The sequence below is a fragment of the Amblyomma mixtum genome, chromosome 2 (assembly GCF_055824585.1).
Source record: "Amblyomma mixtum isolate Tamu chromosome 2, ASM5582458v1, whole genome shotgun sequence".
Classification (NCBI taxonomy): domain Eukaryota; kingdom Metazoa; phylum Arthropoda; class Arachnida; order Ixodida; family Ixodidae; genus Amblyomma; species Amblyomma mixtum.
In genome coordinates, this window is record NC_143013.1 from 183,025,249 (window position 1) to 183,050,779 (window position 25,531).

The following is a 25,531-nucleotide window of genomic DNA, read 5'->3' on the forward strand; positions in this document are numbered from 1 at the left end:
AGTCGCTTTGGGATGTTAAACACCATAAACTTAAACCTAATACTTTGGTATTCTGTATGTGAATTTTTAGCCTCACTGTTTTGCTGTGCCTGTCTAAGTCATTAATTATGCTTTGTCGTTCATGTCCTGCGTGACTTCGCAAGGCAATATCACCAGCGAATCGCAATTTACTTAGGTATTCTCCGTTAACTCTATTCCCCAACTGTTCCAATTTCAGGCCACGGAATACCTTCTGTAAACAGGCGGTGACTAGCATTAGCGAGATCGTGTCTCAATGCCTGACAACTTTTCTTATTGGAATTTTACTGCTGACTTTATAGAGGACTACGGCAGCTGTGAAGTCGTTATAAATATCTTCGAATATATTCACCTAACACTCTTCTACACCCTGATTCCGCAATTCCTGCATGAAAGCTGAGGTTTCTACAGAGTCAAAAGCTTTAACGCAATCAATGAAGGCTGTATATAGGGGTTTGTTATACTCGGCGCTTTTCTCTATCACCTGATTGGTAGCGTGAATATGGTCTATGGTCGAGTATCCTTTACGAAAGCCTGCCTGATCATAAGGTTGAGTCTAAGGCTGTCATCAGTCTCTTAGCGATTACCTTAGAAAATAACTTGTAGGCCAAACTGATACTGAAATACTGATCAGACTGATCAGTAGGCTGATCAGTCTGTAATTCTTCAAGTCCTTGACGTCCCCTTTCTTATGAATTAAATAATGCTAGCGTTCATTCAAGGTGCTGGTACGCTCGAGGCCACAAGGCATTGAGTGTACCGGGTGACTAGTGTTTCTAGCACAATCTCAACTCCGTCCTTCAACAAACCTTCTGTTGCCTGATCCTCATCAGCTGCTTTCCCCCTTTCCATTGCTCCGAAGGCTTTCTTTATGTGCTCCTTCGTTACAGAACACCTTCTTCGTAAATATGACAGAAGCCAACAGCCACAGAAACCAAGGGGCACAGGGGATTTTTTTTTAATTTATTTATTTATTTTGTGGTGTTGATCAATTTAGAATATCACTGAATATGTTGTCGCTTCAAGCTAATTTATTACAAAAGCAGAAGAAAAAACAACCACATGCCGCCGGTGGGATCCGAATCCACGACCTCCGAATTACGCGTCCGGTGCTCTACCTCTGAGCTACTGCGACGGCTCTCAATTCTTCTGCTTTCGGGGGTATTTATGTTTACAAATAACCTAACCTTGAGAGTGTTCATCAGCGCCACCCACGTTCGTAAGCGGCGGACGTAGAACGTCCGCCGCTTACGAACGGCAGAAGAATTGACAGCCGTCGCAGTAGCTCAGAGGTAGAGCACCGGACGCGTAATTCGGAGGTCGTGGGTTCGGATCCCACCGGCGGCATGTGGTTGTTTTTTCTTCTGCTTTTGTAATAAATTAGCTTGAAGCGACAACATATTCAGTGATATTCTAAATTGATCAACACCACAAAATAAATAAATAAATTAAAAAAAAATCCCCTGTGCCCCTTGGTTTCTGTGGCTGTTGGCTTCTGTCATATTTATAACGAGCCCCTCATTCCCCTTCCCTTGTTTGCTTAATTGCTTAGCGAGGGCCTCGGTTCTGGCAGCCTTGACGCCATAGGAAGCATAAGAGGGTTCTCACGCAGCTTCCACCCTCTCCGTTCGATGACGTTCTACGTCACACCTGCGGTAACTCAGGACGTTCTACGTCCGTTGCTTACGAACGTGGGTGGCGCTGATGAACACTCTCAAGGTTAGGTTATTTGTAAACATAAATACCCCCGAAAGCAGAAGAATTGACAGCCGTCGCAGTAGCTCAGAGGTAGAGCACCGGACGCGTAATTCGGAGGTCATGAGTTCGGATCCCACCGGCGGCATGTGGTTGTTTTTTCTTCTGCTTTTGTAATAAATTAGCTTGAAGCGAAAACATATTCAGTGATATTCTTAATTGATCAACACCACAAAATAAATAAATTAATTAAAAAAAAATCCCCTGTGCCCCTTGGTTTCTGTGGCTGTTGGCTTCTGTCATATTTATAACGAGCCCCTCATTCCCCTTCCCTTGTTTGCTTAATTGCTTAGCGAGGGCCTCGGTTCTGGCAGCCTTGATGCCATAGGAAGCATAAGAGGGTTCTCACGCAGCTTCCACCCTCTCCGTTCGATGACGTTCTACGTCACACCTGCGGTAACTCAGGACGTTCTACGTCCGCCGCTTACGAACGTGGGTGGCGCTGATGAACACTCTCAAGGTTAGGTTATTTGTAAACATAAATACCCCCGAAAGCAGAAGAATTGACAGCCGTCGCAGTAGCTCAGAGGTAGAGCACCGGACGCGTAATTCGGAGGTCGTGGGTTCGGATCCCACCGGCGGCATGTGGTTGTTTTTTCTTCTGCTTTTGTAATAAATTAGCTTGAAGCGGCAACATATTCAGTGATATTCTAAATTGATCAACACCACAAAATAAATAAATAAATTAAAAAAAAATCGCCTGTGCCCCTTGGTTTCTGTGGCTGTTGGCTTCTGTCATATTTATAACGAGCCCCTCATTCCCCTTCCCTTGTTTGCTTAATACCTTCTTCGTAAGCGTTTTTGTGCTTGTGTATACTTCATCTTCTTTGTGGAAGGGCTTCTATTTGCAGATGGCTGGGTGCAACTGAGAGTTGTTCTCACCTTATATAATTTCGTGCCGCGTAAATTTTCACTGTTCGTGTATGTGCAAACTTGGCTTCTGATGTCCTAGAAAAGTTACCACTCCTAGCATGAAAGTCACAGCAAATTATTATTGTAAACACATGTAATGTAAATTCACGATAACTACGAGTAAGAACTAATCGCAACGAAAGAGCTGACCATGAGTGCGAGGACGTAGGACCGTCACCGTAGCTTCTCGCGAAGCTCGCCTTCGATCATGACGCGCATGCGCATCCTTTCCTGCTCTCAAGGCACCTGTTTCTTCGCTTTCGTTAATTAATAAAAGGCTGAGCGAACGCAGCTATAAAGTCGCTAAAGTAATTTCCGGTCACCTCGGCATTCATTGCCTAGATTGTGAATGAGCGAAGAAAGAGAAAAAACAGTGCGTACTGCTATATCGTGAAACTACAGCCATTGCAAAAAAATGGAAAATAATTGCAACGGAAATTATCGAGGCCTACAACATATTGAAGCAAGGAAATGCATGTATCAGCACTCCTTCACTAACACAACTGCAAAAAGAGCTGTCACTCCTGGGGGCTGATAATCTCTGCTGATTTCTAGCGTGCTTCTGTTGCTGTTGTCACATTTATGTTTTTTTGCCTTTGTATATCTTTTCACACTGCAGACATCTATGTATTTATGCTTGTATGATCAGCAGTAAACCCTCAGTTGTTAGTCAGCGCTGTGTAGTATGTTTCCTTGTCTCTTGTGCTTGTCGTCGTTCGCGGTGTTTATTCAAGATGCTTAACCAACTAGCCCCCCGCCAAAACGTGCTTCTAGATTTCGACTACAACGCCAGCAATCATCTCCCACGTACCTTTTGCCGGCGCGCGGTAGGGGACAAAGCATGCACAGGGCACGGTGTAAGCTTGATCCACAGCGCGTGTTGCCTACGAAAAGTATGAAAAATATTCCCACTGTTTTTACTAGCAACTTGAGTGAAATTACTTCTTGACCTTCTCCGCACCTTTCCACCCAAAAGTCTAGTTGTTGGTAATTTCGCGCATAATTAAACGTGTCCAAGTAGAGTGCTGGCTACAATGAACGTCGTAGCGGGCACTTCCAAACTAGGCTTAATAAATTGGGGTTGTTTTTCTGCCCGGGAATGCCTAAAGCGTTTATTGCTCCTCATGTATAGCAGCCGGAAGCTATAGAGACTGAAGGTCCACCGCGGGAGTCCGCAGCGTAAATGAACGAGGAACAAAAAAAACAACTTGTAGCGGCAGGCACGCAAAAAAAAAAAAAACGACTAAGAGAAGCCTATGCATCAACAGACCTCGCAAGGCAAACTCAAAGTTATCTGCCTCATTCGAGTGCAAAAATGTTCGAGTAATACTTGCTACCGAGAGCTGGCAATGTTGAGGCATTAAATTGTGCTGACTTTAAAAGAGTGCAATACTTCCAATGAAACAGTGTTACAGCGCTAGCCGTCTGTTTGCTTCATTTAATTTCATCTATTCTATTTATTAGGTCCTAAAAGGCCCCATTTAAGGGGTATTACATGAGGGATGGGCGGAGAGTACGGCAGTTATGAAAAAAAAAATTTTTTTCGATGGCAGTCTTGAATTGATAACGATATTGAAGTTAAGCGATATAGCCGGGAAAGTCGTTCCAGTCCGGGGCAGTACGGAGAAAAAATGATTTTTGGAATGTTGTGGTGTTGGCGCGCTGGGGGTAGATTGCTCTGGGATGGCTGTGACTGGATAAACGATGGGCTGGGCGGATAAGTGCGTTGTTCGGTGGCAAGCTGTGAAAAAACGCATGATAAAGAGAAAGGCCAGCTATGTGACGACGGGATGCTAGGGTACGAAGTTCAAGTAGAAATTTTAGTCGAGTTACACTAGCGCGATATGAGTACTCTGAAAGAATGAATTATGAGGAGCGATTTTGAACAGATTCCAGTAAATTCGACAGGTTGGTTTGGTGAGGATCGAATATAGAACTTGCGTACTCTATTTTAGGTCGAACAAGTGAAATATAGGCAATTAGTTTGACGGAAGGGGGTGCTAAGGAAGTGTTACGCCGTAAGTAGCCAAGGACGCGATTGGCTTAGTTAGCTATATTAGTAATATCACTGTGCCAGGATAGGTCACTGGAGATATGGACACCTAGGTACTTAAAAGTGTCGGTTTGAGTTATGGGACAACCGTGAAGGAGGTAGTTGGGAGGTGAGTAGGTACGTCAGCAGTGAAGAGAGACTAAAAAGGTTTTATTGACATTTAGTTGCATGAGCCAGGTGTCGCACCACTCCTGCACTTTGACGAGGCCATTCTGTAGGAGGGTAACATCTGATAGGTTATTTATGGAGCGGTATATCACACAATCGTCGGCGAACACTCGTATGCTAGATGACATGTTGTTTCGCAGGTCATTAATATAAATTAGGAAAAGAAGGTGTTAAATACGAGGTAGCATGGTCGTGTGCCGGAGAGGGAATGAGGGACGTCGGAGACGAGGCTGCGGGAAAAGACAATGAGAGAGGACTTTATACAAAATTTACACTATTTACAAGTGAGCTGCAGGAAAGCTGCATGACGACAGCTCATGAGGAGACCGTTCGATGAAAAAGATCACCCCGGCCGTGCCGCTGCCGAGGTTTTTTTAGAGAGTTCCCTTTCCCTAGGGTCTCTAGATGGGGGCCGGGCCTGCAGGGGAAGGAAGTTCTCACTGGCACCAATCACAAACACACACGCACTCACTCACTCCCGAGGGATCAAACCGCCGTCACGCGCTGGGAGAGGGAGAACGATGCCATCGCACAGACGCCGGAATGTCCTCGAGCGGCGTTCCCGCGCATTTCGAACACGCGTTCACACTCGGTGTAGGGGAAACGCTCGCTCAACAGGGCAGACGGACGCGGCTTCCGTGGCAATCCAGGCGCTCACCCAACGCGCGTCTCGGGTTTAGTCGGCGTTCTGCGGCAGCCATGCCGTTGTCTTCTCCACGTCGAAGGAGAGACGTAACAGACTGCCCCGCCGGGGAAAGAGATCCCGATGGACAGGGGACAGCATCCGCTGTCCGGAGGGATGTCGCTTTAGGCTGGTCTCAACCGGAGTCGGTTGTCTCTCGGCGGTTCTGGAGCTCAGCGCACCCCGAAGGCTTCCTTTGCACGTGCAGGTTCACCAAGGGCACTGCAAAGTGACTCGTGCTCCGCTAGCGTTAGAACCTCGCCGAAAACCCAACCGCTCAGTCAGCAAGCACGACACAATCCTCACTAAGCAATGCCAGGCTCTTTCCCTCTTGCAAAGTCAATTAATCCCTGGGAGTGGTCCAGCAGCAATTAGGAAGTGTCCACAAATTTGCACATTACACAAGACAGCGCATCTCAATTTAAAACAATAAACAAAACCAATAGGTTCAAAATCCTATATCAGGAAAAAATCCACCAGCAATGCAACTATGATGCTCACTCTTGCATTAGGGACCTCAACTTAAGCTATCGGCATTACCTTTGAGACTCCCCTTTTTGTGATGTATTCCGATTCGTATTACCCCGACAATTACGAACGCGCTTGTTTCCCCTTCATTCTCGGCTAAACTTTTTTTCTGCCGGAATCGCTCAAAAAAAGCAAAAGCAAACAGCAGAGACATCCTCGGAATCCGCTGCTAACGAGCCGCGCCGCGGCTCAAAGGGGTCGCCCATTCTTCAACCGCACCCTGCGCGGACGCACACCAACAGTGGCTTTAGCAGCCGACAATCGACAGAATTCAACTGCTCTTCGACACCTGCGTGCCCCAGACGCCATGCAACTACGATTTGTTCCGCACCCCGGCCGCGCGTCATCAACACCCGAGCAGCGTCTGAACAGTTGAAAGCGAGGGGTTGACGGTCGCGCATGAAGGAAACGCCTACGAGAACTCTTTTCTTGATTCTGCAATGTCCTTCGTCTGGAGCGCGTTCTGCGGCGTTCTTTCGTACGATAGCTGTGCGGGCTTCTCTGTGACCCGCTAGGAGTTTTACGCGTCCTGCTACCGCAGCGTCGGTCGCCGCAATAGGTCAGCTGGCTTTCGCGCTGTCTCTATACGCCTAGCCAGTCTGGCCCTAATGCGGTACCTGTCGCATCTGGAGTGCCGCGGTGGCTGTATCCGACGATTTCGTTGTTGACCGGCCTTAACCCCTACAATGTTTTGGGCCCGTCCTTCGTCCTTTTTCTGCGGTCTACCCCTTGGCTTGGCTCTCTCTGAGCGCGGCCGCTTTCCTAAAACTGCCTTTGCAGAACGGCCCTGCGCGCCTCCCTTTCTCGCGGTGTCCTCACCCTCCGCATCTTCTCTCTGACGCAGCACCGAGCCGTATTTCACCCTTAAGTTCAAATTATGGGCTCGTGCTTTCGGTGAGTCACCGCAGGTCGCAGTAGCCAGCTGTCCCGACAGCACTTTACCTCCTGCTGAGCATCACTTGCTCTCCTGAGGCTTGCTATTCGATCCTACTACCCGAACGCTCTTGCCCGGAACTTGAACTATGCGACGCTGTTCGGCTAACGTAGCGTTATTGTCCTGGTTACTACCTTCTCGATCGCAGCAATCAGCCTCCTTCGCGGAAAGTGCATGCTTCTCTGGGCTCAAAACCAACGCATTGCCCCTCTCCTAATTTCTAGCAGTGCCTACATTATCCCCCGAGCCCTCACGGATTGTCGATCGGCACTCTTCCTCATTGCTAGCCTTAGTGCCTACATTATCCCCCGAGCCCTCACGGCTTGTGGATCTGCACTCTTCGCTAGCTTTTCGACCGAACTCATCGGCCCTCAATGCCGAAGTGGCCTTTCTTTCCTGGACCAAACCTGTCCTATGCCGCCACTTCTGAACAGCACTCGTGTCATCCGGCGACTGAGCGGAGCTTCTAACTCGGTCCCTGACGCTCTCGCGGTGTAGCTTACCACCGTCAATTTGGCTTTCGAAATCTGCCTCCGCGGGAATTCGAAAGTATCGGAGGAGCGCACTTTTAGTTATCGTATAGTTGTGGGCATCCTCGTCAGACAACCTCGCCCAGACATTTCTGGGTTCACATGGGAGAAATCCCATCAACACAATTGGCCAATAACTCTGGTCTAGCTGCTCCTCCATGCAAATTCTCTCAAAATTTTCCAGAAAAGTTCTGAAATTTTCGTCTTTTCTGAAAACACTTAAGCGAGATCGCGTTCTCATACTTCTGATCGCGTTAAGTTCACGCGTGAGTTCCCGCATCTCTCTCTCTTATTCCTGCTCCCGCAGCTCTCTTTCGCGTTCCTGTTCCCGCAGCTTTCTTTCGCGTTCCTGTTCCCGCTGCTCTCTACGTTCTAGTTTCTCTTTCTCTTGTTTTTCTTTACGTTCAAGTTCCTCTTGTTCTCTTTTTGCCAATACCCTCTCCTCAATGGTCTCAAGGCATTCCGCAAGCACGTCAACTTCAGCCTCTAACGCAAGAATAGCCTTCGAAAAAAAAATTTATGATCATGGAGAAAGAATAGAAAAGTTCTGAAATTTTCGTCTTATCTGAAAACACTAAGGGAGATCGCGTTCTCATACTTCTGATCGCGTGAAGTTCACGCGTGAGTTCCCGCATCTCTCTCTCTTATTCATGTTCCCGCAGCTCTCTTTCGCGTTCCTGTTCCCGCAGCTTTCTTTCGCGTTCCTGTTCCCGCTGCTCTCTACGTTCTAGTTCCTCGTTCTCTTGTTTTTCTTTACGTTCAAGTTCCTCTTGTTCTCTTTTTGCCAATACCCTCTCCTCAATGGTCTCAAGGCATTCCGCAAGCACGTCATCTTCAGCCTCTAACGCAAGAATAGCCTTCGGCAGTTCTGGTTTTCTGAGTTTGTTTGATACCTCCAGACCCAACTCTTTCGCAAGCTCCAGTAACTTTGGTTTGCGCAGCGTCTTCAAATCCATGGCTGCTCCGATAGCTGCCTTTTCTACTTCCCGCTATTGTCTTGTTGCAACTAACCCAGCAGCAACGACAACCCAATTACCAGCTCTGTTTCTGACCCTAACAAAAGCCTGGCAAAACTCAGCCGAAGAAAGTTCCGCACTCACCAAACCTCGCAGCCAAGAATCCAGCGCAGTCGTTCCGCTGCAGGCAACCAGTCAACACACAGGGCTCGTTGCACTGCCCCCGACTCGCCGTTCTGCTGCTCAGCCTCCCGTTGTCCACAACTCTCCGCTGGTGTCCGATGTTTCGCTTCCCACCGCTGCCAATCAGTTTGTTAAAGATGAGGTAGCAGCATCCCACCGCTGCCACCAGTTTGTTAAATATGAGGTAGCATGGTCGTGTGCCGGAGAGGGAATGAGGGACGTCGGAGAAGAGGCTGCGGGAAAAGACAATTAGAGAGGACTTTGTACAAAATTTACACTATTTACAAGTGAGCTGCAGGAACGCTGCATGACGACAGCTCATGAGAAGACCGTTCGATGAAAAAGAGCCCCCCGGCCGTGCCGCTGCCGAGGTTTTTTTAGAGAGTTCCCTTTCCCTAGGGTCCCTAGATGGGGGCCGGGCCTGCAGGGGAAGGAAGTTCTCACTGGCACCAATCACAAACACACACGCACTCACTCACTCCCGAGGGATCACACCGCCGTCACGCGCTGGGAGAGGGAGAACGATGCCATCGCACAGACGCCGGAATGTCCTCGAGCGGCGTTCCCGCGCATTTCGAACGCGCGTTCACACTCGGTGTAGGGGAAACGCTCGCTCAACCGGGCAGACGGACGCGGCTTCCGTGGCAATCCAGGCGCTCACCCAACGCGCGTCTCGGGGTTAGTCGGCGTTCTGCTGCAGTCATGCCGTTGTCTTCCTCACGACGAAGGCGAGACATAACAAAGGGGGCCTAAAACTGTACCTTGAGGAACACCTGACCGGACATGGGAGAGAGCGGATGAATGGGAGTTGGCGACAACAGATTGGAGACGATTGGTTAGAAAACTGCTGATCCAGGTGAGCACACAAGGGTCTAAATTAAGGCATGACAGTTTAAGTAGCAGGTGACGATGCTATACTTAGTCGAAGGCTTTCTCGAAATCTAAAAAAAAAGCGTCAGTGGTTGTAATAAGGTCAAGGTTAGTGTGGTGGTGGTGAAAACTTTATTTGAAAATGAGGAGTTTGGGTAACGTAGGACCTTGGGCCCCCGCACGGCCCCACTGCACTCAAACGTTCATGTCCCGGAGGCCCATGACGCTGGCAGCCCGGCCTACGGGGATGGCTTTCTTGGCCTCGACAGACCTAGCCAGGCAAACTCAAAGTTATCTGCCTCATTCCAGTGCAGAAATTGTTCCTATCCTGGCTTTCTTTCTGCGGTGCCGCACTCCAGGTGCATTCTGAATGCAGCGCTACTTGTATTGTTCATTCTTAGGCTACTTGCATAAGGGACACATTTTATAGTGTGCGAGTTGAAAATATTTGTAGCAACAGCAATTGGAGTACAGGGTGTATGGAAACGTGTTCATTAAGATGGGCTTCGATTTTATTACGCGAGCTTCTGACTGCGGACGTCTGTCATCCTGTCTACGTTGCTCAGACACCAGTAAACAACGTTGCCACATCGACTTTGCCAACGAGGCGAGGAGGACGTCAACCTGAGGATGAGACGGCGTGATGCCTAAGCTCTGTGATGCTGCTGAACACTGAATAGGAGTTGTAGGATAGATATCGCAGTATATCCGTAAAAGATGTGTTTGTGGTAGTATTGACACAGACTGAAGCCTTTGCTCCTCTCTTTTTCAGAAGCAGTTCCACCTCTTGGAACGCTGGATTAGCGAGGCTGACAGCCAGCCTTTGTCTCTGCAGAGGCCACTTCAGGACTACGTCGCCTGCGACTTAGCGTCTCTTTTCTACGGCTCAAGGATCGCAGACGACTCTTTAGCCCTGCAACAGATGACCGGTCTGCTCAGGAAGACGGGCAGCGTGCAGTTCGATGGACCACACTTCACTTTTTGCCCGCAATTTCTGTTCCGTCTTCTTAAGGTCTTCCCATTCACTAGATACGGGAGGCTGTCCAGAGCTGCACATGAATTCTACATGTTTACAATCTAAGCATCCAACCTCCCGCTATTTCCCGAAGCTCTCATGGAACTGGTTTGTGCCTGCTTTTGTAAAAATGGACGACACCTAAGCCTTGCAGCCATGGGCACCGGCGGCTAAACATCGCCAGAATTACCGACCGCTTTTTCTATAGTGCAGCCATACGACAGCGCAATTTATATTTCCGTGGTCCGATTATGATCATGAAGAAATAACCAGTGGAATAATTCACATATGCGAAGTTTCAGTAGGAAAGTGTTGATATTAGCAGATTTAAATTTCTAGCACCTAGTGATTGCGCTTATGGACCCTTCTGATCAGTTTCTGCCGCTCCATCAACACCAAATGAAAATTTGTAACGTTAAACCTGTCCCTGTGCATTGAATCTCAATACTCCAGATCTACGATGGAAAACTTCGCTATTTGCGTTCCGTGCGCTGAGCAATAAAAGCTTTGAAATCAAACTTTTATTCCAGGTCACAATAAGCAAAAAAAAAGTAGTGTTTTTGCGGAATACCGGAGACAGAAAAGCGTACGGCGTAAGGTTCGTATCAAAGCAACTTCCTTCAGGCAGTATTCTTCACCGAAACTCATTCTAATATTAAGGCTACATGCGCACCTCGATCAAAGTGCGCATATTTTATTGTCCCCAGAAAATAATGATAGCCCGTCTTGATAACACTTTGTATTCAATGCCGTCTGAAAAATACATCCCGAATGAAGCTTTAAAGTGAAAAAAAAAGACATGTGGAAAGGACTTGCCGCGGCTGTTTCAGGTAACAGAAAAATTACACCCACACTTAGGTGAAGGCAACCCTGCGAAAATTAGCCAAGTTTTAAAATGCTACAATCGCCTATTCGTGTCTCAAAACACATAATTTCCGCTCAGCAGATTTCTTGCTCCTATATCCCGCATCTCCGAGGAGAATTATACTTTTTCAACGATTGAATTACACAGGCATGCACTCGTTCAATGATATGAAGAGATAATTCTTGCAGCAACGCAATACTTACACACGGTTCTCTCTCAAGACAACAGATGGAAGTTTCTATTCAGAAACAGAAGGAAGATAAAGAAAAGGACTTCATTGACTCTTATATGAGGATGACTGAGAAGGCAAATAACGAGAAGCATGCATTGTTCCAACGTGAGTTGCAGAGCATTCTACTATACAAAATTAATTCTTCTCTATTTGGGTGTTAAAGGTGACTGGCAAGATTAGTCGTCAATTTGACTTCCACGTTGCTTAACCCAATTGAAATAAATGGCTGACTGCAGGAGAAGCTAGCTCGCTGGAGGGTGGACTGACCTCTTGGTTACCTAATCCTTGCAGACCGCTTCCTCGTCGGCAACGTAAAAAGCTTCAGTTTGGGTGGCATGTTCACAACTGCTGGCAAGCTGCAGTTACACTTTCTGAACTTCGCTGTTTACCAGGACACCATACAGTCTACCGTTCAGAGAGAAATCGATGCTGCAGTCGGTCAGCATAGATCTCCAACGTGGGAGGACCGAAAGCAAATGCCATTCACTCTGGCGTGCATCTGGGAAATGGAACGCTGGAAGCCTACAGCCGATCTAGGAGGCGCGAGACAGTAAGTCTACATCCAGCTGTACAGAAAAAGACGTCAGGTGCACCGTACCTGTCTGACTATCACTCTCGCAAGGGACTTCGTAGACCATCGCTCTGACAAGGGAACGAAAGCTAATTTCCAAGTGCCGTTATACTAACCGCGCTCTCTTAGTGATTGCTCAATTTCTTTCCTGAGGAGTGATGCGGCAAATTGTGCTTCAGGCCACAGTCTTCAATTTTTCAGTTTATTGTTTTTGCGATACTTGAATTTTTGTCGGCCGCGTAACTAAACATTAGAATGAAGTGTGCAGGAGAAACTGAAGACCGCCTATTTTTTTTTTCTGATTGATTTTCGAATATTGTGAGCGAATCGCGCTTCCGCTTGACTCGGCGCATCGCGGATTCCGCAGGTTTCCTACTGCGCAGCGCCGCCATTTGGTATTGCAATGCTTTACAGGGAAGGGAACAGATCAGTGCTTCTACTGGTCGCGACGCTGCATTTGTTTGGCCAAAATCAAAAGGAACTGAGCCGCTAGACAACTAAAACAAAAGAATAAATTTCAGCGTTGAAATTCTCAGCTTTTAACATTTCCTGCATTGATACCTCTCCTCCCATCCACATTCCGAATCGAATAACTCCATAATGGCTGTGGTTTTGGCGGATCAAACATTAGATCTGGTCCAGAGAAGCAGCAATCTTGTTGGTTATAATTGCCATTGTTTTTGAAAATTCTTTTTCTGAGAAACGCTTTCACCACTGTATTCATGGTCGAATAGAATTTTTACCTTCGTCAGAATCGGGGCATCTAAAAGAGGAAGAAACGTGTTCATTGCACAAAACAAGACTTTGCGATGATGCTTACATAAGAAACACTTGTGGATTTCTCCTTAAATATTTAACGCCTCGGTGATAATTTTTTGATGGCGCTAATTGTAGTCTGTCACAGATTCTAAAGGCTGCCTTAATAAGACATGTAAGATTGTAACCGGCACAAAAAGTTTTTTGTGTGGTCTATGGCTGTCAGCGTTGGATGCATAAATAACGGAACTTGTTTTACTGCCATTTCTCTACGGCAATTAACATGGCTTGCAGTTGATCGTGGCGGGGATTGAGAGGCGCATCGCCGACGTGCCCCAAGTTGTTAGGGCCGGGAAGATTTACTGAACTTCCCTAACCTACGTACATGCTTGCCGGGTCATGTATGCTGTTTTAACGGCCATGGTATATCTAATCTATTGGATTGTGCCTTTTTCTTGTTCTTTCGAATTTTGTACTGTAATCACTCTTCCCCAAATATTAACCAGAAAATTGAGCACCCCTATTTCTACGGCGAATGAATAAGCAAATGAAGTCCTGAATCGTTTCAGCTGTGCGCCTATTTAGGGCAGAGAGACGTTCATGGTAATTAAGAGTTTTATTGCATTCATCACGAGTGCGCGGTACGATTGTTTTCACGAAGGTTTTCCCACTGCGCACTTTCAGCTACCGTTTACTGCTAGAGCGAAAGATTTTAGGGCACATAAATAACAGCCTTGGCGTTCGTGAGTTCTTAATTTATAATAGCACATGGGCCTAAGCGAAAGTCGAAAATTACAAAACCGATGAAGTTTGCCAATGATTATTGCGATGTGAGAAATTCCGGATCTTCGCTAAAAAAAGACTCAAGATACAAAGGAGTAGTGAGCGATAATTGGTGGTACTTTTTACAGATCGGCATTGTCACTTAGTAATGTTTGAAATTACAGTATATTAGAAATAGTTTCTAATAAATGTCTGGTGAAAAAAAAACTGATGCGAGCGATCAAAGGTGCTTTCTCAGCAACATGTTCCTGAAGAGTTATTACTCAATAAAAATTTAAACTTAATGACACATAGGAATGTTCTTCATACAAACATTATTAATATAGCTGCTATTTCTTTATTTTATGATAACTAGTGTCGAGTTTTATTTTTATAAGCTATGCATATTCATTTCGATTTATAACAAATGTGCCTTGTGTAAATGGTTATTGTGAAAGACATGTGCCGGTTTAGTGTGAGATAGCGTCAAGCAAAATTCAAGACTCACTCATTTTTCAACGAATATGTAATATGATAATGATAACAAAAGTAAAATGAACTAGAATAAAGCCTGCATAAGTCGATCTTGGTACGGTGCTGTGTTGTTTTTGACTAAAACTTCCTATATGTAGATGTTTGGCTTCTCCTTGCCTGTCAGATTCTATTCGAAGGAGTTCTATTCCAGAGCTCTGGTCTCATTCCACATCCGTCACTCTGGTTTGGCTCAAGAGGACATTCATGTCATTCTTTTTGTAATTCTAGTTTGGGGAATAAAATCTTCATTATCTTTATCTCTCCGCTCTTATTGTTCGCAGGGCCAGCAAGGACCTTGTAGTAGACGGCTTCTTTATTCCCAAGGGGACGGTCATTTTTTTCAACCTGTGGGCCGTGCTTAATGATCCATCACACTGGAATGAGCCGCAAAGGTTTGACCCGAGTCGATATTTCAACAACGATGAATCTTTGGTGCCCAGAAAACCACAGAACTTCATTCCTTTCTCAATAGGTAGGTACCGATGACGTTCCAGCTGCTTCTTCGTGCAAAACGATCAGTTCCAGTTGCTTGAATGTGATTGTAAAATAATAGCTTGAACATTGTCCCACATCCTTAAACAGCTTATTAATTTAGAGGAAAAATATTTCTTCTGTCTATGTGACGTGTGTGACTATTGTTTGACAATGACAATTTTACTACTTTTAGTCAGGCAAACATATGAAAGCGCTAATATTTCACGTCTTCACTGTAGAGAACCATAGGATTATGTTGTGTGGCCGTTACTCGGCCACACAACATCGAGTAACGGACATGCTCTTGAGGACATCTATGACTTATTGAGCTGATGTACTCCTCAAACCAACTATCTCTGGGAACCTCGAGTAGTAGTCAACCACAAGGATAAACGTTTGACCCTTAAAGTGGAACAAGTCCAGGACAAGCTGTTCCTAAGGACCTCCAGGCGGACTTGTGAGAATCCAAGGTTCGGCCCGGTTGACTCGAGTGGAAGCACATTTTTCACAATTGGTGACTAGACAGGTGATGTCTACCGATATGCGAGGCTACCAAACTGACTCACGAGCTAAAGCCTTGCTCCTGTTGATACCTTGGTGTCCTTCATGCAACAGCCTCAGTACTGCTGGCCGAAGTGCAGACGGCGTAACTATACAGGTACCTTTCAGCAGAAGACCTTCGCAGACAGAAAGTTTGTTTCCCACTGAGGCAAACATAGTGAGATTAAAAGGCACCTTAGACTTCTGTGGCCACCCATGCTGACAGAAAGCGACGAGAGCTTTGCACTCACCGTCCGAGTCTTGTGCATGACGTACTTCTTTTAGGTTTAGAGGTAGGACCTCCGATGAGCAAGACACTAGTTGCGTTGCAAATAGTTCTACAGTGTCCAGGAGGCGATATTCCTGAGAGATGCGAGACAGGGTATCTGCCGTGGCTAGGAGCTTTCCAGGCATATGTAACATCTTGAACTGGTATTGCATTGTCTTCAGTCTCAGCCTCTGTATTCGAGGGGGCAACACATCCAGCTGCATTTTGCCGAAGAGTCAAACAAGAGGCAGATGGTTGGTTTCGACATCAAATGTTATTCCCCGAACAAACTCGTCTAAACGCCGGATAGGCCATGTTGTAGCCAAAGCTTCCTTTTCCGTCTGGCGGTACAGCTGCTCAGTCTCAGTCATTGACCTTGAAGCAAAAGCAACTGGGCGACGCTCTCCTGAAGGCTGTGTCTGCAATAGGACTGCACCAAGTCCGGAATAACTTGCGTCTGCGAAAACGGTTGTGGCATATGACGGATGGCACTTGGCCATGCAGCGATCCGCTGTCAAGAGTTTCTTATCTCTAGCGAATGCTGCCTCTCGATCTTGCTGCCAGGTCCAACAAGCGGACTTGTTCAGGAGGGCACGAATGGGTGCTGTGGCGTCTGAGATGTGTGGCAAGAATCTGGCCAGGTGGTTCACCATTCCCAGCTGTCTTCTGACCCAAGCAATGTCCTTTGGAGCTTCCAAAGCTCTGACCGCCTCGATCTTGCCCGAATCGGGCTTGATGCCTTCCGCAGAGACTATGACCCCAAGGAAGGGTACCTCAGAGACACCAAAACGGCACTTTTCCTGGTTGAGTGTAATGCCAGCTTTTTTAAGTCTGGACAGTACTTTGTCCAGTCTGAAGTCATGTTCCTGGAGGGTGTGGCCAAAGACTAAGACATCGTCAATCATGTTCACCACCCCTTCTTGGCCCTCCAGAATTCTTGCCATCTGCTTTTGGAAATACTCTGGAGCAGAAGTGATGCAAAACGGCAGCCGGCAAAAGCAGTATCGGCCAAATGGGGTGATGAAGGTAGTCAGCTCCTGGGACTCAAGGGACAGCTTTACCTGATGGAAGCTTGCTGTCGCATCTAGCTTCGAAAAGACTTTAGAATCACCCAGGAATCCAAGGACTTGCTCGACAGCTGGAAAAATATGGCGTCCTCTCAGGACCACTCTGTTCAACTGAGTCAAGTCGACAAAAGCCGATAGGACCCGTCACTTTTTCGAACAATGACGAGCCCAGAGCACCAGGCTGTTGGTTTTTCTACTCGACGTATGACGCCTGCCTTCTCCAGTTTGTCCAGTTCACTTCGTGTGATTTCGCATAGTGGTTTGGGAATCCTACGGGGCACACTTAACGACAAGGGCACAGTGTCTGGTCTGAGGCGTATGGTGTACTCGTCCTTTAATGTGCCGAGTCCACGGAAGAGTTCAGCGTGCAGCGTTCTTGCAGTGCCTTCGATTTCACCGAGAAACCTAAAAACTTCAAGAGCTTCTAATGCCGGCAGACCTTGAAGAGGTATGGTGAGGGACTGGACTACGTACAGGCGCTGAGTGCTTGTTTTTCCTTGCCAGTGAAGATGCGCTGAATATGAGCCAAGAACACATAGTGGTTGGCATTAGGAGCCTATAAGCGAGGATTCCACTTGTCGAGTAGTGCTGGTAGTGTGGGAAAGTCGATTGGAACCGCGGACACTTCCGCTCCGAGTCGACCTTGAACGGCGCGGTATAGCTATCAACTGTTACATCAACAAATTTTGCCTTGGCGGGTGTCCCGACAGCAAGAATTTGAATGCAGCTGAGCTTGGCCTCTTTGGTCTCCCGCGATCGGCAAACTTCGGAAAAGTGCCATTTTTTCCTGCAGATGTTGCAGACGGAGCTTCGAGCTGGACAGTCGTGACGCGAATGAGGAGCGCGGCCGCAAAAATCGCACGGAGACTGCTTACCTGAGCGCTCAGCTTTTGGTTGCGGGGCACGGAACCTCGCGTCGAAGCGGCGACGGCATGATGACTTACTGGTTTTCGCGGCGTCGAGATGAAGCTCACGGGACTGTTCGCTGCCGAGTTGAGACAACCTTAGTTCTTTATCTGCGTCTTCAGATTGACGCGCCTGCGTCCATGCATCCTTCAGGGTCAATTCTTCGTTCCGACACAGCGTCTCTGAGAGTCAACCGTCACGCAGGCCAACGACGAACCGGTCACGCACTAGGCGCTCTTCCACTTCGGCTGACGGGTAGTTACAACGCTTGACAAGCCGGCAGGGCTCGGCGTAGTAACTGTCAATGCTTTCCTCGTGATGATTCATACAACTCGTTCGCTAAGTGATCAAAGTGGGCGGCAAAGCGAGTGATGACTGCATCGTAAGAAGCGAGCGACGGAGCGTTGAGAAAGAACGTCTCGAGAAGCGGACGAGCTTTCGAAGACATACAGTACAGAAGGGAGCGTACCCGTATGTCCTCTGACGCTTCGCTGAGTCCGGAAACTGTGACGCAGTCCTCGTAGCGGGTTCTCCACGTCTGCTAGCATCCTTGATTTGGGAAGTCAAACGGCGCGGGATGCTGCAAGTTGAGGTCGAACCGTTTGACACTAGGCTGCTCGCTAGGCTGCTCGCTATCCATTGCGCTGCCGTCAACGATGTTGGTCTCGGTCGGCGACTGTACCGAGGCTTAGGGTAGGAGGCACTTCTGACACCATGCTGTGTGGCCGAGTAACGGCCCGCGATCCGAGGAGACGCTCGGGAGGCGTTGAAGAGTCGGCAGGCACGCAGCTGACACTCGAACAAAACAAGACGCCCCTCTTTTTTCCGTAGGCGTATATACTATACAGGAAAACACCACCGAGAGGAAGCCACCAACTGGTAGCTTTAAAAATGAATAGCGGCGACCTCTACAGATTATATTAAAGACAGCGTAGATATTCGCCACAGGGTTTCAGTCATTGTACATATATATTGCATGATATGCGAATGACACAAAGAAAATTGAACCTGTTCGTTTGCGGGGCAGCATTTGAGGCTTTCTCGGGGTAAACAAACGAGGGAGGAATAACTCGGCTAAAGTAAACAACGGACGCGAGCACCCGAAATAAACGACAGAGATACCAGCTTATACTACAGAGAAAAGTTCTTATAGGAAGCTGCAGTGATGGCTTCCGGTGAGGAGTGAACACGAACACACGTGAACGCAGCGAAACGCGCACAACACACGAAAATGACGAAGGGAAGGCGAGTAAGGAACCTTCACATGACAGCTGTCAAATCGACCCTCACCGCCGCGAAACAAGCACCGGCTCTGTAGAGGCCCGTGTACTATGCGATGTCAGAGCACGTAAGCAACCGCAGGTGGTCTAAATTTTCGGAGCCCTTCACTACGGCGTCCCTCAGAGCCTCAGTTGCTATGGGACGTTAAACCCCCTAAATGAAACCAACGCTTTATACAGCTGTGGTTACTGACTCCACATGGCGTTTTTTCTGCTAGCCGTGGGTTAGTTCACAATGTTGCATGTCCGCAAGAAGCCACATTGGCGAAGTGAAAACGCAGTCGTGAAGCGAGTGCGTTAGCGTTTTTGAAAAAAACAGGGCAGAAGAAACCGTCGTTCCTTCCTTACTTACGAGTGACGCCAGATAAGCTGTACTGTCTATAATAGCTAGCGCTGGCATCAGCGTAGTGCAAACTAATAAAGGCATAAGAGCAGCATAGCTGTTGCTGAAGCCTTTGACGCCGCGGCTTCGGCGGACGCTTTTCCTGCGATCACATCCTTGTTACTCGATCCTTTCCCATTGCTCGCCATGAACTCCCTTACGTCTCCACGCCGCAGGAACAGCTGACCAGCTGAAGCCAGTCGACAGGCCCTGGCATGTTATTCCTGGCTATGGTTAGAGCGGCCGTAGAACACCGCGAGTGAATCCTCTAAGCTGCACCCCATGGATCACTTCACGTCATTCCAAAACCCTTAATTCCATAAGGTAGCCCCAAACCGGAAATATAACGTTGCAAACAATGACGCAGACAAGGCTGTGCTCTCCCTGCCACAAAGACCTTTCCTCTAGAATAGGCTGCGTTAAGCTATTAGCGTAACCGTTGTGAATTTTAGAGCACAGTTCTTTCTCACTCGTTTGGCGGCATCGCCGTCGCCGTTGTCCGCTTTAAGCAGCAGTGGATACCTTAGTCGCGCTTTAAGCTGTGAAACCAATGGAGCGGGAGTTTTGAAAGCAGAGGAAAGGCGCATAACTGCCCTCTTCGAACAATGAACGCTTCAGTCGTGCTTTAAGCTACGTGGGGGTCGTGACAGATGTGCGCTGGATGCGTTGGCATTGACAAAGTTGAGCCAGAAACGCGGCGTTGAAGCCGTAGGCCGTCGTCATTAATTTTGTTCATTGCCTTTGGCATTGACAACGTTGTACACTCCAATCCTTTTAAGTAAAGGAAGTGCGCATAAACGGCTACCTGGGTCAGTGGATGAGTGTATCGCGCTTATAAGTACATGGGTTGATGACAGAGATGTGGGATGCATGCGTAACGCTGACAACGGTGAGCGAACAGTCGCGATAAACCATTACCTGCCACGTTCCAGGGTGGCAGGGTAAGTGGTTACTTTAGATATAAAGACAAACGAGAACTTCTTAACACTTATGCGTGAGAACATCCCGTTCCTCTCGCTCGTAACTCCTCCCAGGTCTCTGAAAACTTGGCGAAATAGTTGCCTAGACCTCGTCTTTGAGAACCAGGCATTGATGCAGCACGTTGAGCATATATCCATATATTTCTGTGACCAAAAAGCTCCTTTCATAACCATGAAGAACTGTTTGTGGAGAGTTTCTTGGAGAGCTAGGCATTGGTGCAGCAAGTCGAGCATGCATCCATCTATTTTTCTGACCACAAAGCTCTTTTCATGACAGTCAAGAACTGTTAAAGGTGTGTTTCTGGAAGAAGGAATATGCGCGAAAAATAACAAGTTTGTAATTGCTAATACACGTTTTGCTCTAATTATTTGCCTCAATCTATGGAAAAGCTGTAACAGGTGATCAGCTGCACTGAAATTTCTCATTAGGAATTAACGTAATCGTCGACATTTTTTTCTCACGCGTGTCTTGTGTTCCTACTGGGAGATGCCAGAAATTTTTGTTTACTTATATATCCTTCATTTTTGCGCCAAATGATGTGCACAAAAAACTGCAGTTGTACGGGATGTTTTTTTCGTACAGCATTATGACAATGCACTTTGGTGAAAATTTCTTTCCCTCCTTTCAGATGTCCCACCCTCACTACTCCATCAACTCCAAAATAATTTGCTACAAAATGCATTTCGCGGCTATTCCTTAATGTTCCTTTAGGCCCAGTTTCATAGTTTATTGCGCAGTTACATGTATTCATCTGCGGTCATTCCTCTTCTTTCATCTCTATTCTTTGATGTGTGAACTGCGTGAAATTAAATCACTTTTTAGGCCGTAATGTAACAGCAGCACAGCGACAATTAAACTGCGGAGAGCGCAAAGAGCTATGGATGGCAAAATGGTCTGATGTGTAGCTACAGAGGAGAGCTGAGCGGGTTAAGAAACAAACGCGAGTTAGGAGAGTCATTGCTAAAGCTAGGAAAGGGAAATGATTATGAACACGGCATGTAGAGCGCAGAAGATAAAGCCGATGGTCCAATTTTGTATAACTGGGCTCATTTAAATATCGGTAAATGTAGCAGAGGAGCGAGAGAGATTCAAGGGGGCCAATCAAATTATGATGTTTGCAGCGGTATGGTGGGCGATACATGGGCTAATCAGTTTAATAATAGGTAACTGGGAGAGGTCTTAATAATTTCACCTATTTCATATAGTGAGTCTTCTCCCTTTTTTCACATTTGCAATAAAGCGTAATGTTCTGCGTTTTAATAGCTATCGCTTTTTCTTTGTACTCCCGCTGCTAATTTTCGCCATTTTGTGCAGGCCGGAGAACGTGTCCCGGACAGAAATTCGCCATGATGCACATTTTCTTGGTTATCACGTTGGTGCTGCAAAAGTACCGCGTGGTTCTGGATGAACCACTGCAATATGACTGGGAGGATCCTGCGCTGCAAATACACAAACTGCAGAACGTCCGCTTCCGATTCCTGCCCCGGAACTGCACTGATTCCTAAGAGCCATTCCTTTTTTTACGATAGCTATCTCGAGCACTTTTATTTTCTTTCATTGCTTTAGTTTCTTAGCTCTCCGCTGCCTTTCTGTGGTGCTCCTTTTCGGGCGATTTTTATATGCTGACCGAACTCGTGCCAGAAACTTAATTTGCGTCTGTGCATTAAGCAACGAGAACTATTCGATCAGCTATTAATCCAATTAAAGTATTTTTACGAGGGCTCGCTGTTCCTGACTGACGCCTGTGTTCTTTGTTGTTTTTGCTGTTTTTGTAGAGCAGCAAACGGCCTCTGCTTTGCAACCCTGGTCTTCAGTCATTTTTGTGTGGTAATCGTCAACTTAGAGGTAAAGGGCTGATAATGGATAGTTTGGCCTGCTCATGATCAGGGGCAAAGAATGCAATGCGCATTTCACGGTAAGTAACTGGACCCAGCAATTGACTGGAGACGTCAAAGGCGCACACAACTACACCCTAAGCACACAATCTTTGGGATTAGGGAAGGTGGTTTAGCACTGGACCATGTGTCTGATGTCCCCGCGTGGAAAAAAATATTTAAGGTAATACACCAATGGCGGTATCCTTACATGCAGATCCGCAGCGGTGGTGAAGTGTTTAGCGTGCTCGGTAGCTGACCCGAAAGACACACGTTCGATCCCGGCCTCGGCGGTCGTATTTAGATAGAGGCGAAATTCTTGAGGCTCGTCTATTGCGCTATGTCAAGACACGCAAGAACCCAAATTGGCTGAAATTATATGGAGCCTCCCCTACGGCGCCTTTGATGGCATGACTCACTTAAATCCCGATAAATGATACCCTAGGTCCACTGTGTACCACCGCGTTCGGTTGACTCTTCCTGTTCATTCTGACGAATGGGCGCAAAACGACGGGAAGCGCACTATAACAACATGAAGGCCTGAAAGACGTGCTGGGGTTTTAACGTTTTTTTTCACCTCGCAAGAGCTGTCTGTTCAAACCCTCTTTCTTCTTCTTGCGCTTTTTTCAGCTTTTATGAAGTTTCCGATTTTAGTTATTTCCTTTAAACCAGGTTTATTGACGATCGCGTTCATGTCCACTGTATTTCTGGACGTAAGCTATAGAATGGTTTGTGTCGACATATTTCTTGCCTCAATGACAAATGTTTATGGTGAGTGCCTTTAGCCTTTCTGCGCACGAACGCGCCCGTCACTTCGTATCAAAGGATTATATAGAAGTTAGGTTGCGAAATTAAGGCCCGTCGACACAAGACTGGTAGACGTAAGGTGAAGACTACCCAGTTATTTCGAGGTGCCAAAGCACCCCGAACAACTGCCGATGGGAACTTGTAGAGCGAAGCCTCGCACATATAGATCTGCAGAACGAAGGTGACTATTTTGTCCTGTAAATTTTCAACCTGAAAACTTTCTACCACTGGGGGACAACTACTGAGTGATGCGGACATCGACAGAAGCAAATAAATGGCACTGAAACAAAAGTTATCCGCTTATTCAATGGCCAGGGGTGTTTGCGCCCGCAAGGAAATATACGTCATGCTCACAATCAGTTATTATCACATATTCAATCCGGATGTTTTGAATTATACGCTATATCGACCACAGATCATCCTCATCTATGCCCTGTGTAAAATAATGGGAAAGTGGAGCAATATATGAAACTCCGCTCTTTTTTTGGACATTAATGTAGATCGATGGGCTCGCCACGCCTCTCCATGTGGTACTTCTTCCTGCGGCTCGACTACTGGCTCTATTTGATATCTTTTTCGGGTAAGGCTACACGGTAACTCAGTGGTTATGTCACTCGGCTCCTGACCCGAAAGATGATGATTGATACCGGCTGCGCCTATCGCATTTCAATGAGGGCCAAATGCAGGAGACCCGTGTACTGTGCGATGTCACTACACGTTAAAAAAAAACCAGGGGGCTGAAATAATTTCGAGAGCCCTTGAATACGGCATCCCTCGTAGTTTGAGACGCTTTGGGACGTTGAACCCTCATGAACCATAACTTTTTTTCGAGTCAGCAGTCAGGTGGGTTGTGTGGCATTGGGGATCTGCTGGCGGCGCAATCGTTGTGATATCACGTGATGATATGTTCTTGATGGTAGCCTTCAGTTGCATTAGCCATTTTGTATGCCACATGGCTGTGATGCAATGCAGCAATCCTGAAAAACTAAAACCTAGCGGCACTCGAATGGCATGCTTCAATGTCAAAGGAGCTGCGGAAGCCAAAAGTACGATAAATTTAACTAATGACGGTTTTATTTAAAGTCTACTGCCAGCACAAGAACACATCATAAGAGAGCCAGCGCCTAAATACTGCGTTTTTGCTCTTAGCTGCCGTGCATACCGCCCCTAAAGCAGAAGAGCCCCAGAAATACTTTCAAGGCACTCGAAGAGGATGCTAGGAATGTTTAGGCAGCGAGAGGTCGTTTAGCGTGCAACGCAACGCCCCGGTTCCTTTTAAACAAACTTTCCCTTAAACCACTCAGTTCATTTCCTTTATCCTGAGCAGTATCTTGTTGCATCCAGAAGACTGCCACAATCCCTTTCACAAACCGGGGCGATCACAAAATGGAGCGCAGTTATTGAGCCCCAGTTCGGGGGTTGAGCCGTGTCATCAGTTTCGCTAACCACTCCAAGAGAGCACTAGAGCATAGCGGCAGTTTCTTTTATATTTATAGCATGAAACTAGTGTCGAAATGCAAGTTGTCAGCCTGCTTACGCCGCAAAACACCAAGCTGTGTATTACGAACCAACCATACCACTGCACATCCCCACCTTCCCAAACCTCAAATCTCTGGGAGGCACACACATGCGTCTGGATAGGAGAGCCGGCTAGGCGGCTCTTCCAGAGCAGCATATGCTCCCCGCACCAAAGCACCCTGCTCAAGCAACTAACATTTCGATCACCGAGATTACTTAACGCGGCGGTCCGTCATAAGGCTCTTCCAGCAACTGGATAGTCCCATCAGCATAAACAAATCACATAGCACAAAGCAGGCTTTTACCACATACAGAAAACGGATGCTGTAGGGTGTGGTTTCAACGTCCGTATTAAGTGTTCTCTATAAAATGTCCCTGAAGAACACAGCCTCATCGCACAGAGTGAAAAATAATCAATAGTCTCTTGTGCATTACACGAGCGGCGATTCACCGTCCATGGCACAAACCTCTCCTTAGCATTTAGCCATGCCTTGACAGGCACCGTCTATTTGTACAGTTTAAAGAAGAACGTTTTTTGCAGCCGAAGAAATGCACATTCGCTTAAAACACTTGTGTAAACGATCTCCAAAAAGGTTGTCAATACAACGGCACAAGAAAAAAACTAATCTGTAATAATATGCCATCTGCCTTCTTAACAAGATACACAATTGCCTAAAGAAAACCGCGCAGTGACGAAATTGAAGGCGTCCGCAACATCCTTTAGGAATCCCATTGATGGCTACTCAAGAGTATCCCTGTTGGTGCGAAAAGGAAAGCCAAATGTGCCCTGAAAAATGGTTGTTTCTCGATTTGAAAAAAGGGAAACCCGAACAAGATGAAGCACGACTAAGTGAACGAGGACAACTCCGCCAGACTCTAGAGAAAGAAAAAGGTAGTCACGACTAAAGTGTTCCAATTACGAGTGCCATACAAAGGTAGCGAATATTACGTGCATCACCAGAACTTTATTCCTGGCACAGTGGAGACCTTGCAATGCATAGATAACTTTTTTTTTTCAAATAAAGAAAATGCTGCCTACTACAGCCCGAGCAAACACTGAGAGTTCCCTACACATCCAAGCCTGGGTGTGTTAACTCAAGGACATTATCT

General features: G+C 46.9%; 1 protein-coding gene, 1 long non-coding RNA gene and 1 pseudogene across 2 annotated transcripts in view; 1 reads left to right on the forward strand and 2 right to left on the reverse strand.

The window, feature by feature from the left end:
- Positions 1-21,895, forward strand: part of LOC149361773 (cytochrome P450 2B11-like) — a 38,093-nt gene extending 16,198 nt beyond the window's left edge. The window contains exons 4-7 of the mRNA XM_089567467.1: positions 11,698-11,806; positions 11,993-12,251; positions 14,606-14,796; positions 21,537-21,895. Coding sequence (XP_089423593.1) covers positions 11,698-11,806; positions 11,993-12,251; positions 14,606-14,796; positions 21,537-21,727 — 750 coding nt within the window. The 3' untranslated portion in view covers positions 21,728-21,895. The remainder of the gene's footprint in view (positions 1-11,697; positions 11,807-11,992; positions 12,252-14,605; positions 14,797-21,536) is intronic.
- LOC149361772 (uncharacterized) overlaps positions 1-25,531 on the reverse strand; it is a 232,558-nt gene that overhangs the window by 47,035 nt on the left and 159,992 nt on the right. The gene's annotated exons all lie outside the window — the stretch shown is intronic.
- LOC149361774 (uncharacterized) lies at positions 15,974-18,219 on the reverse strand (annotated as a pseudogene).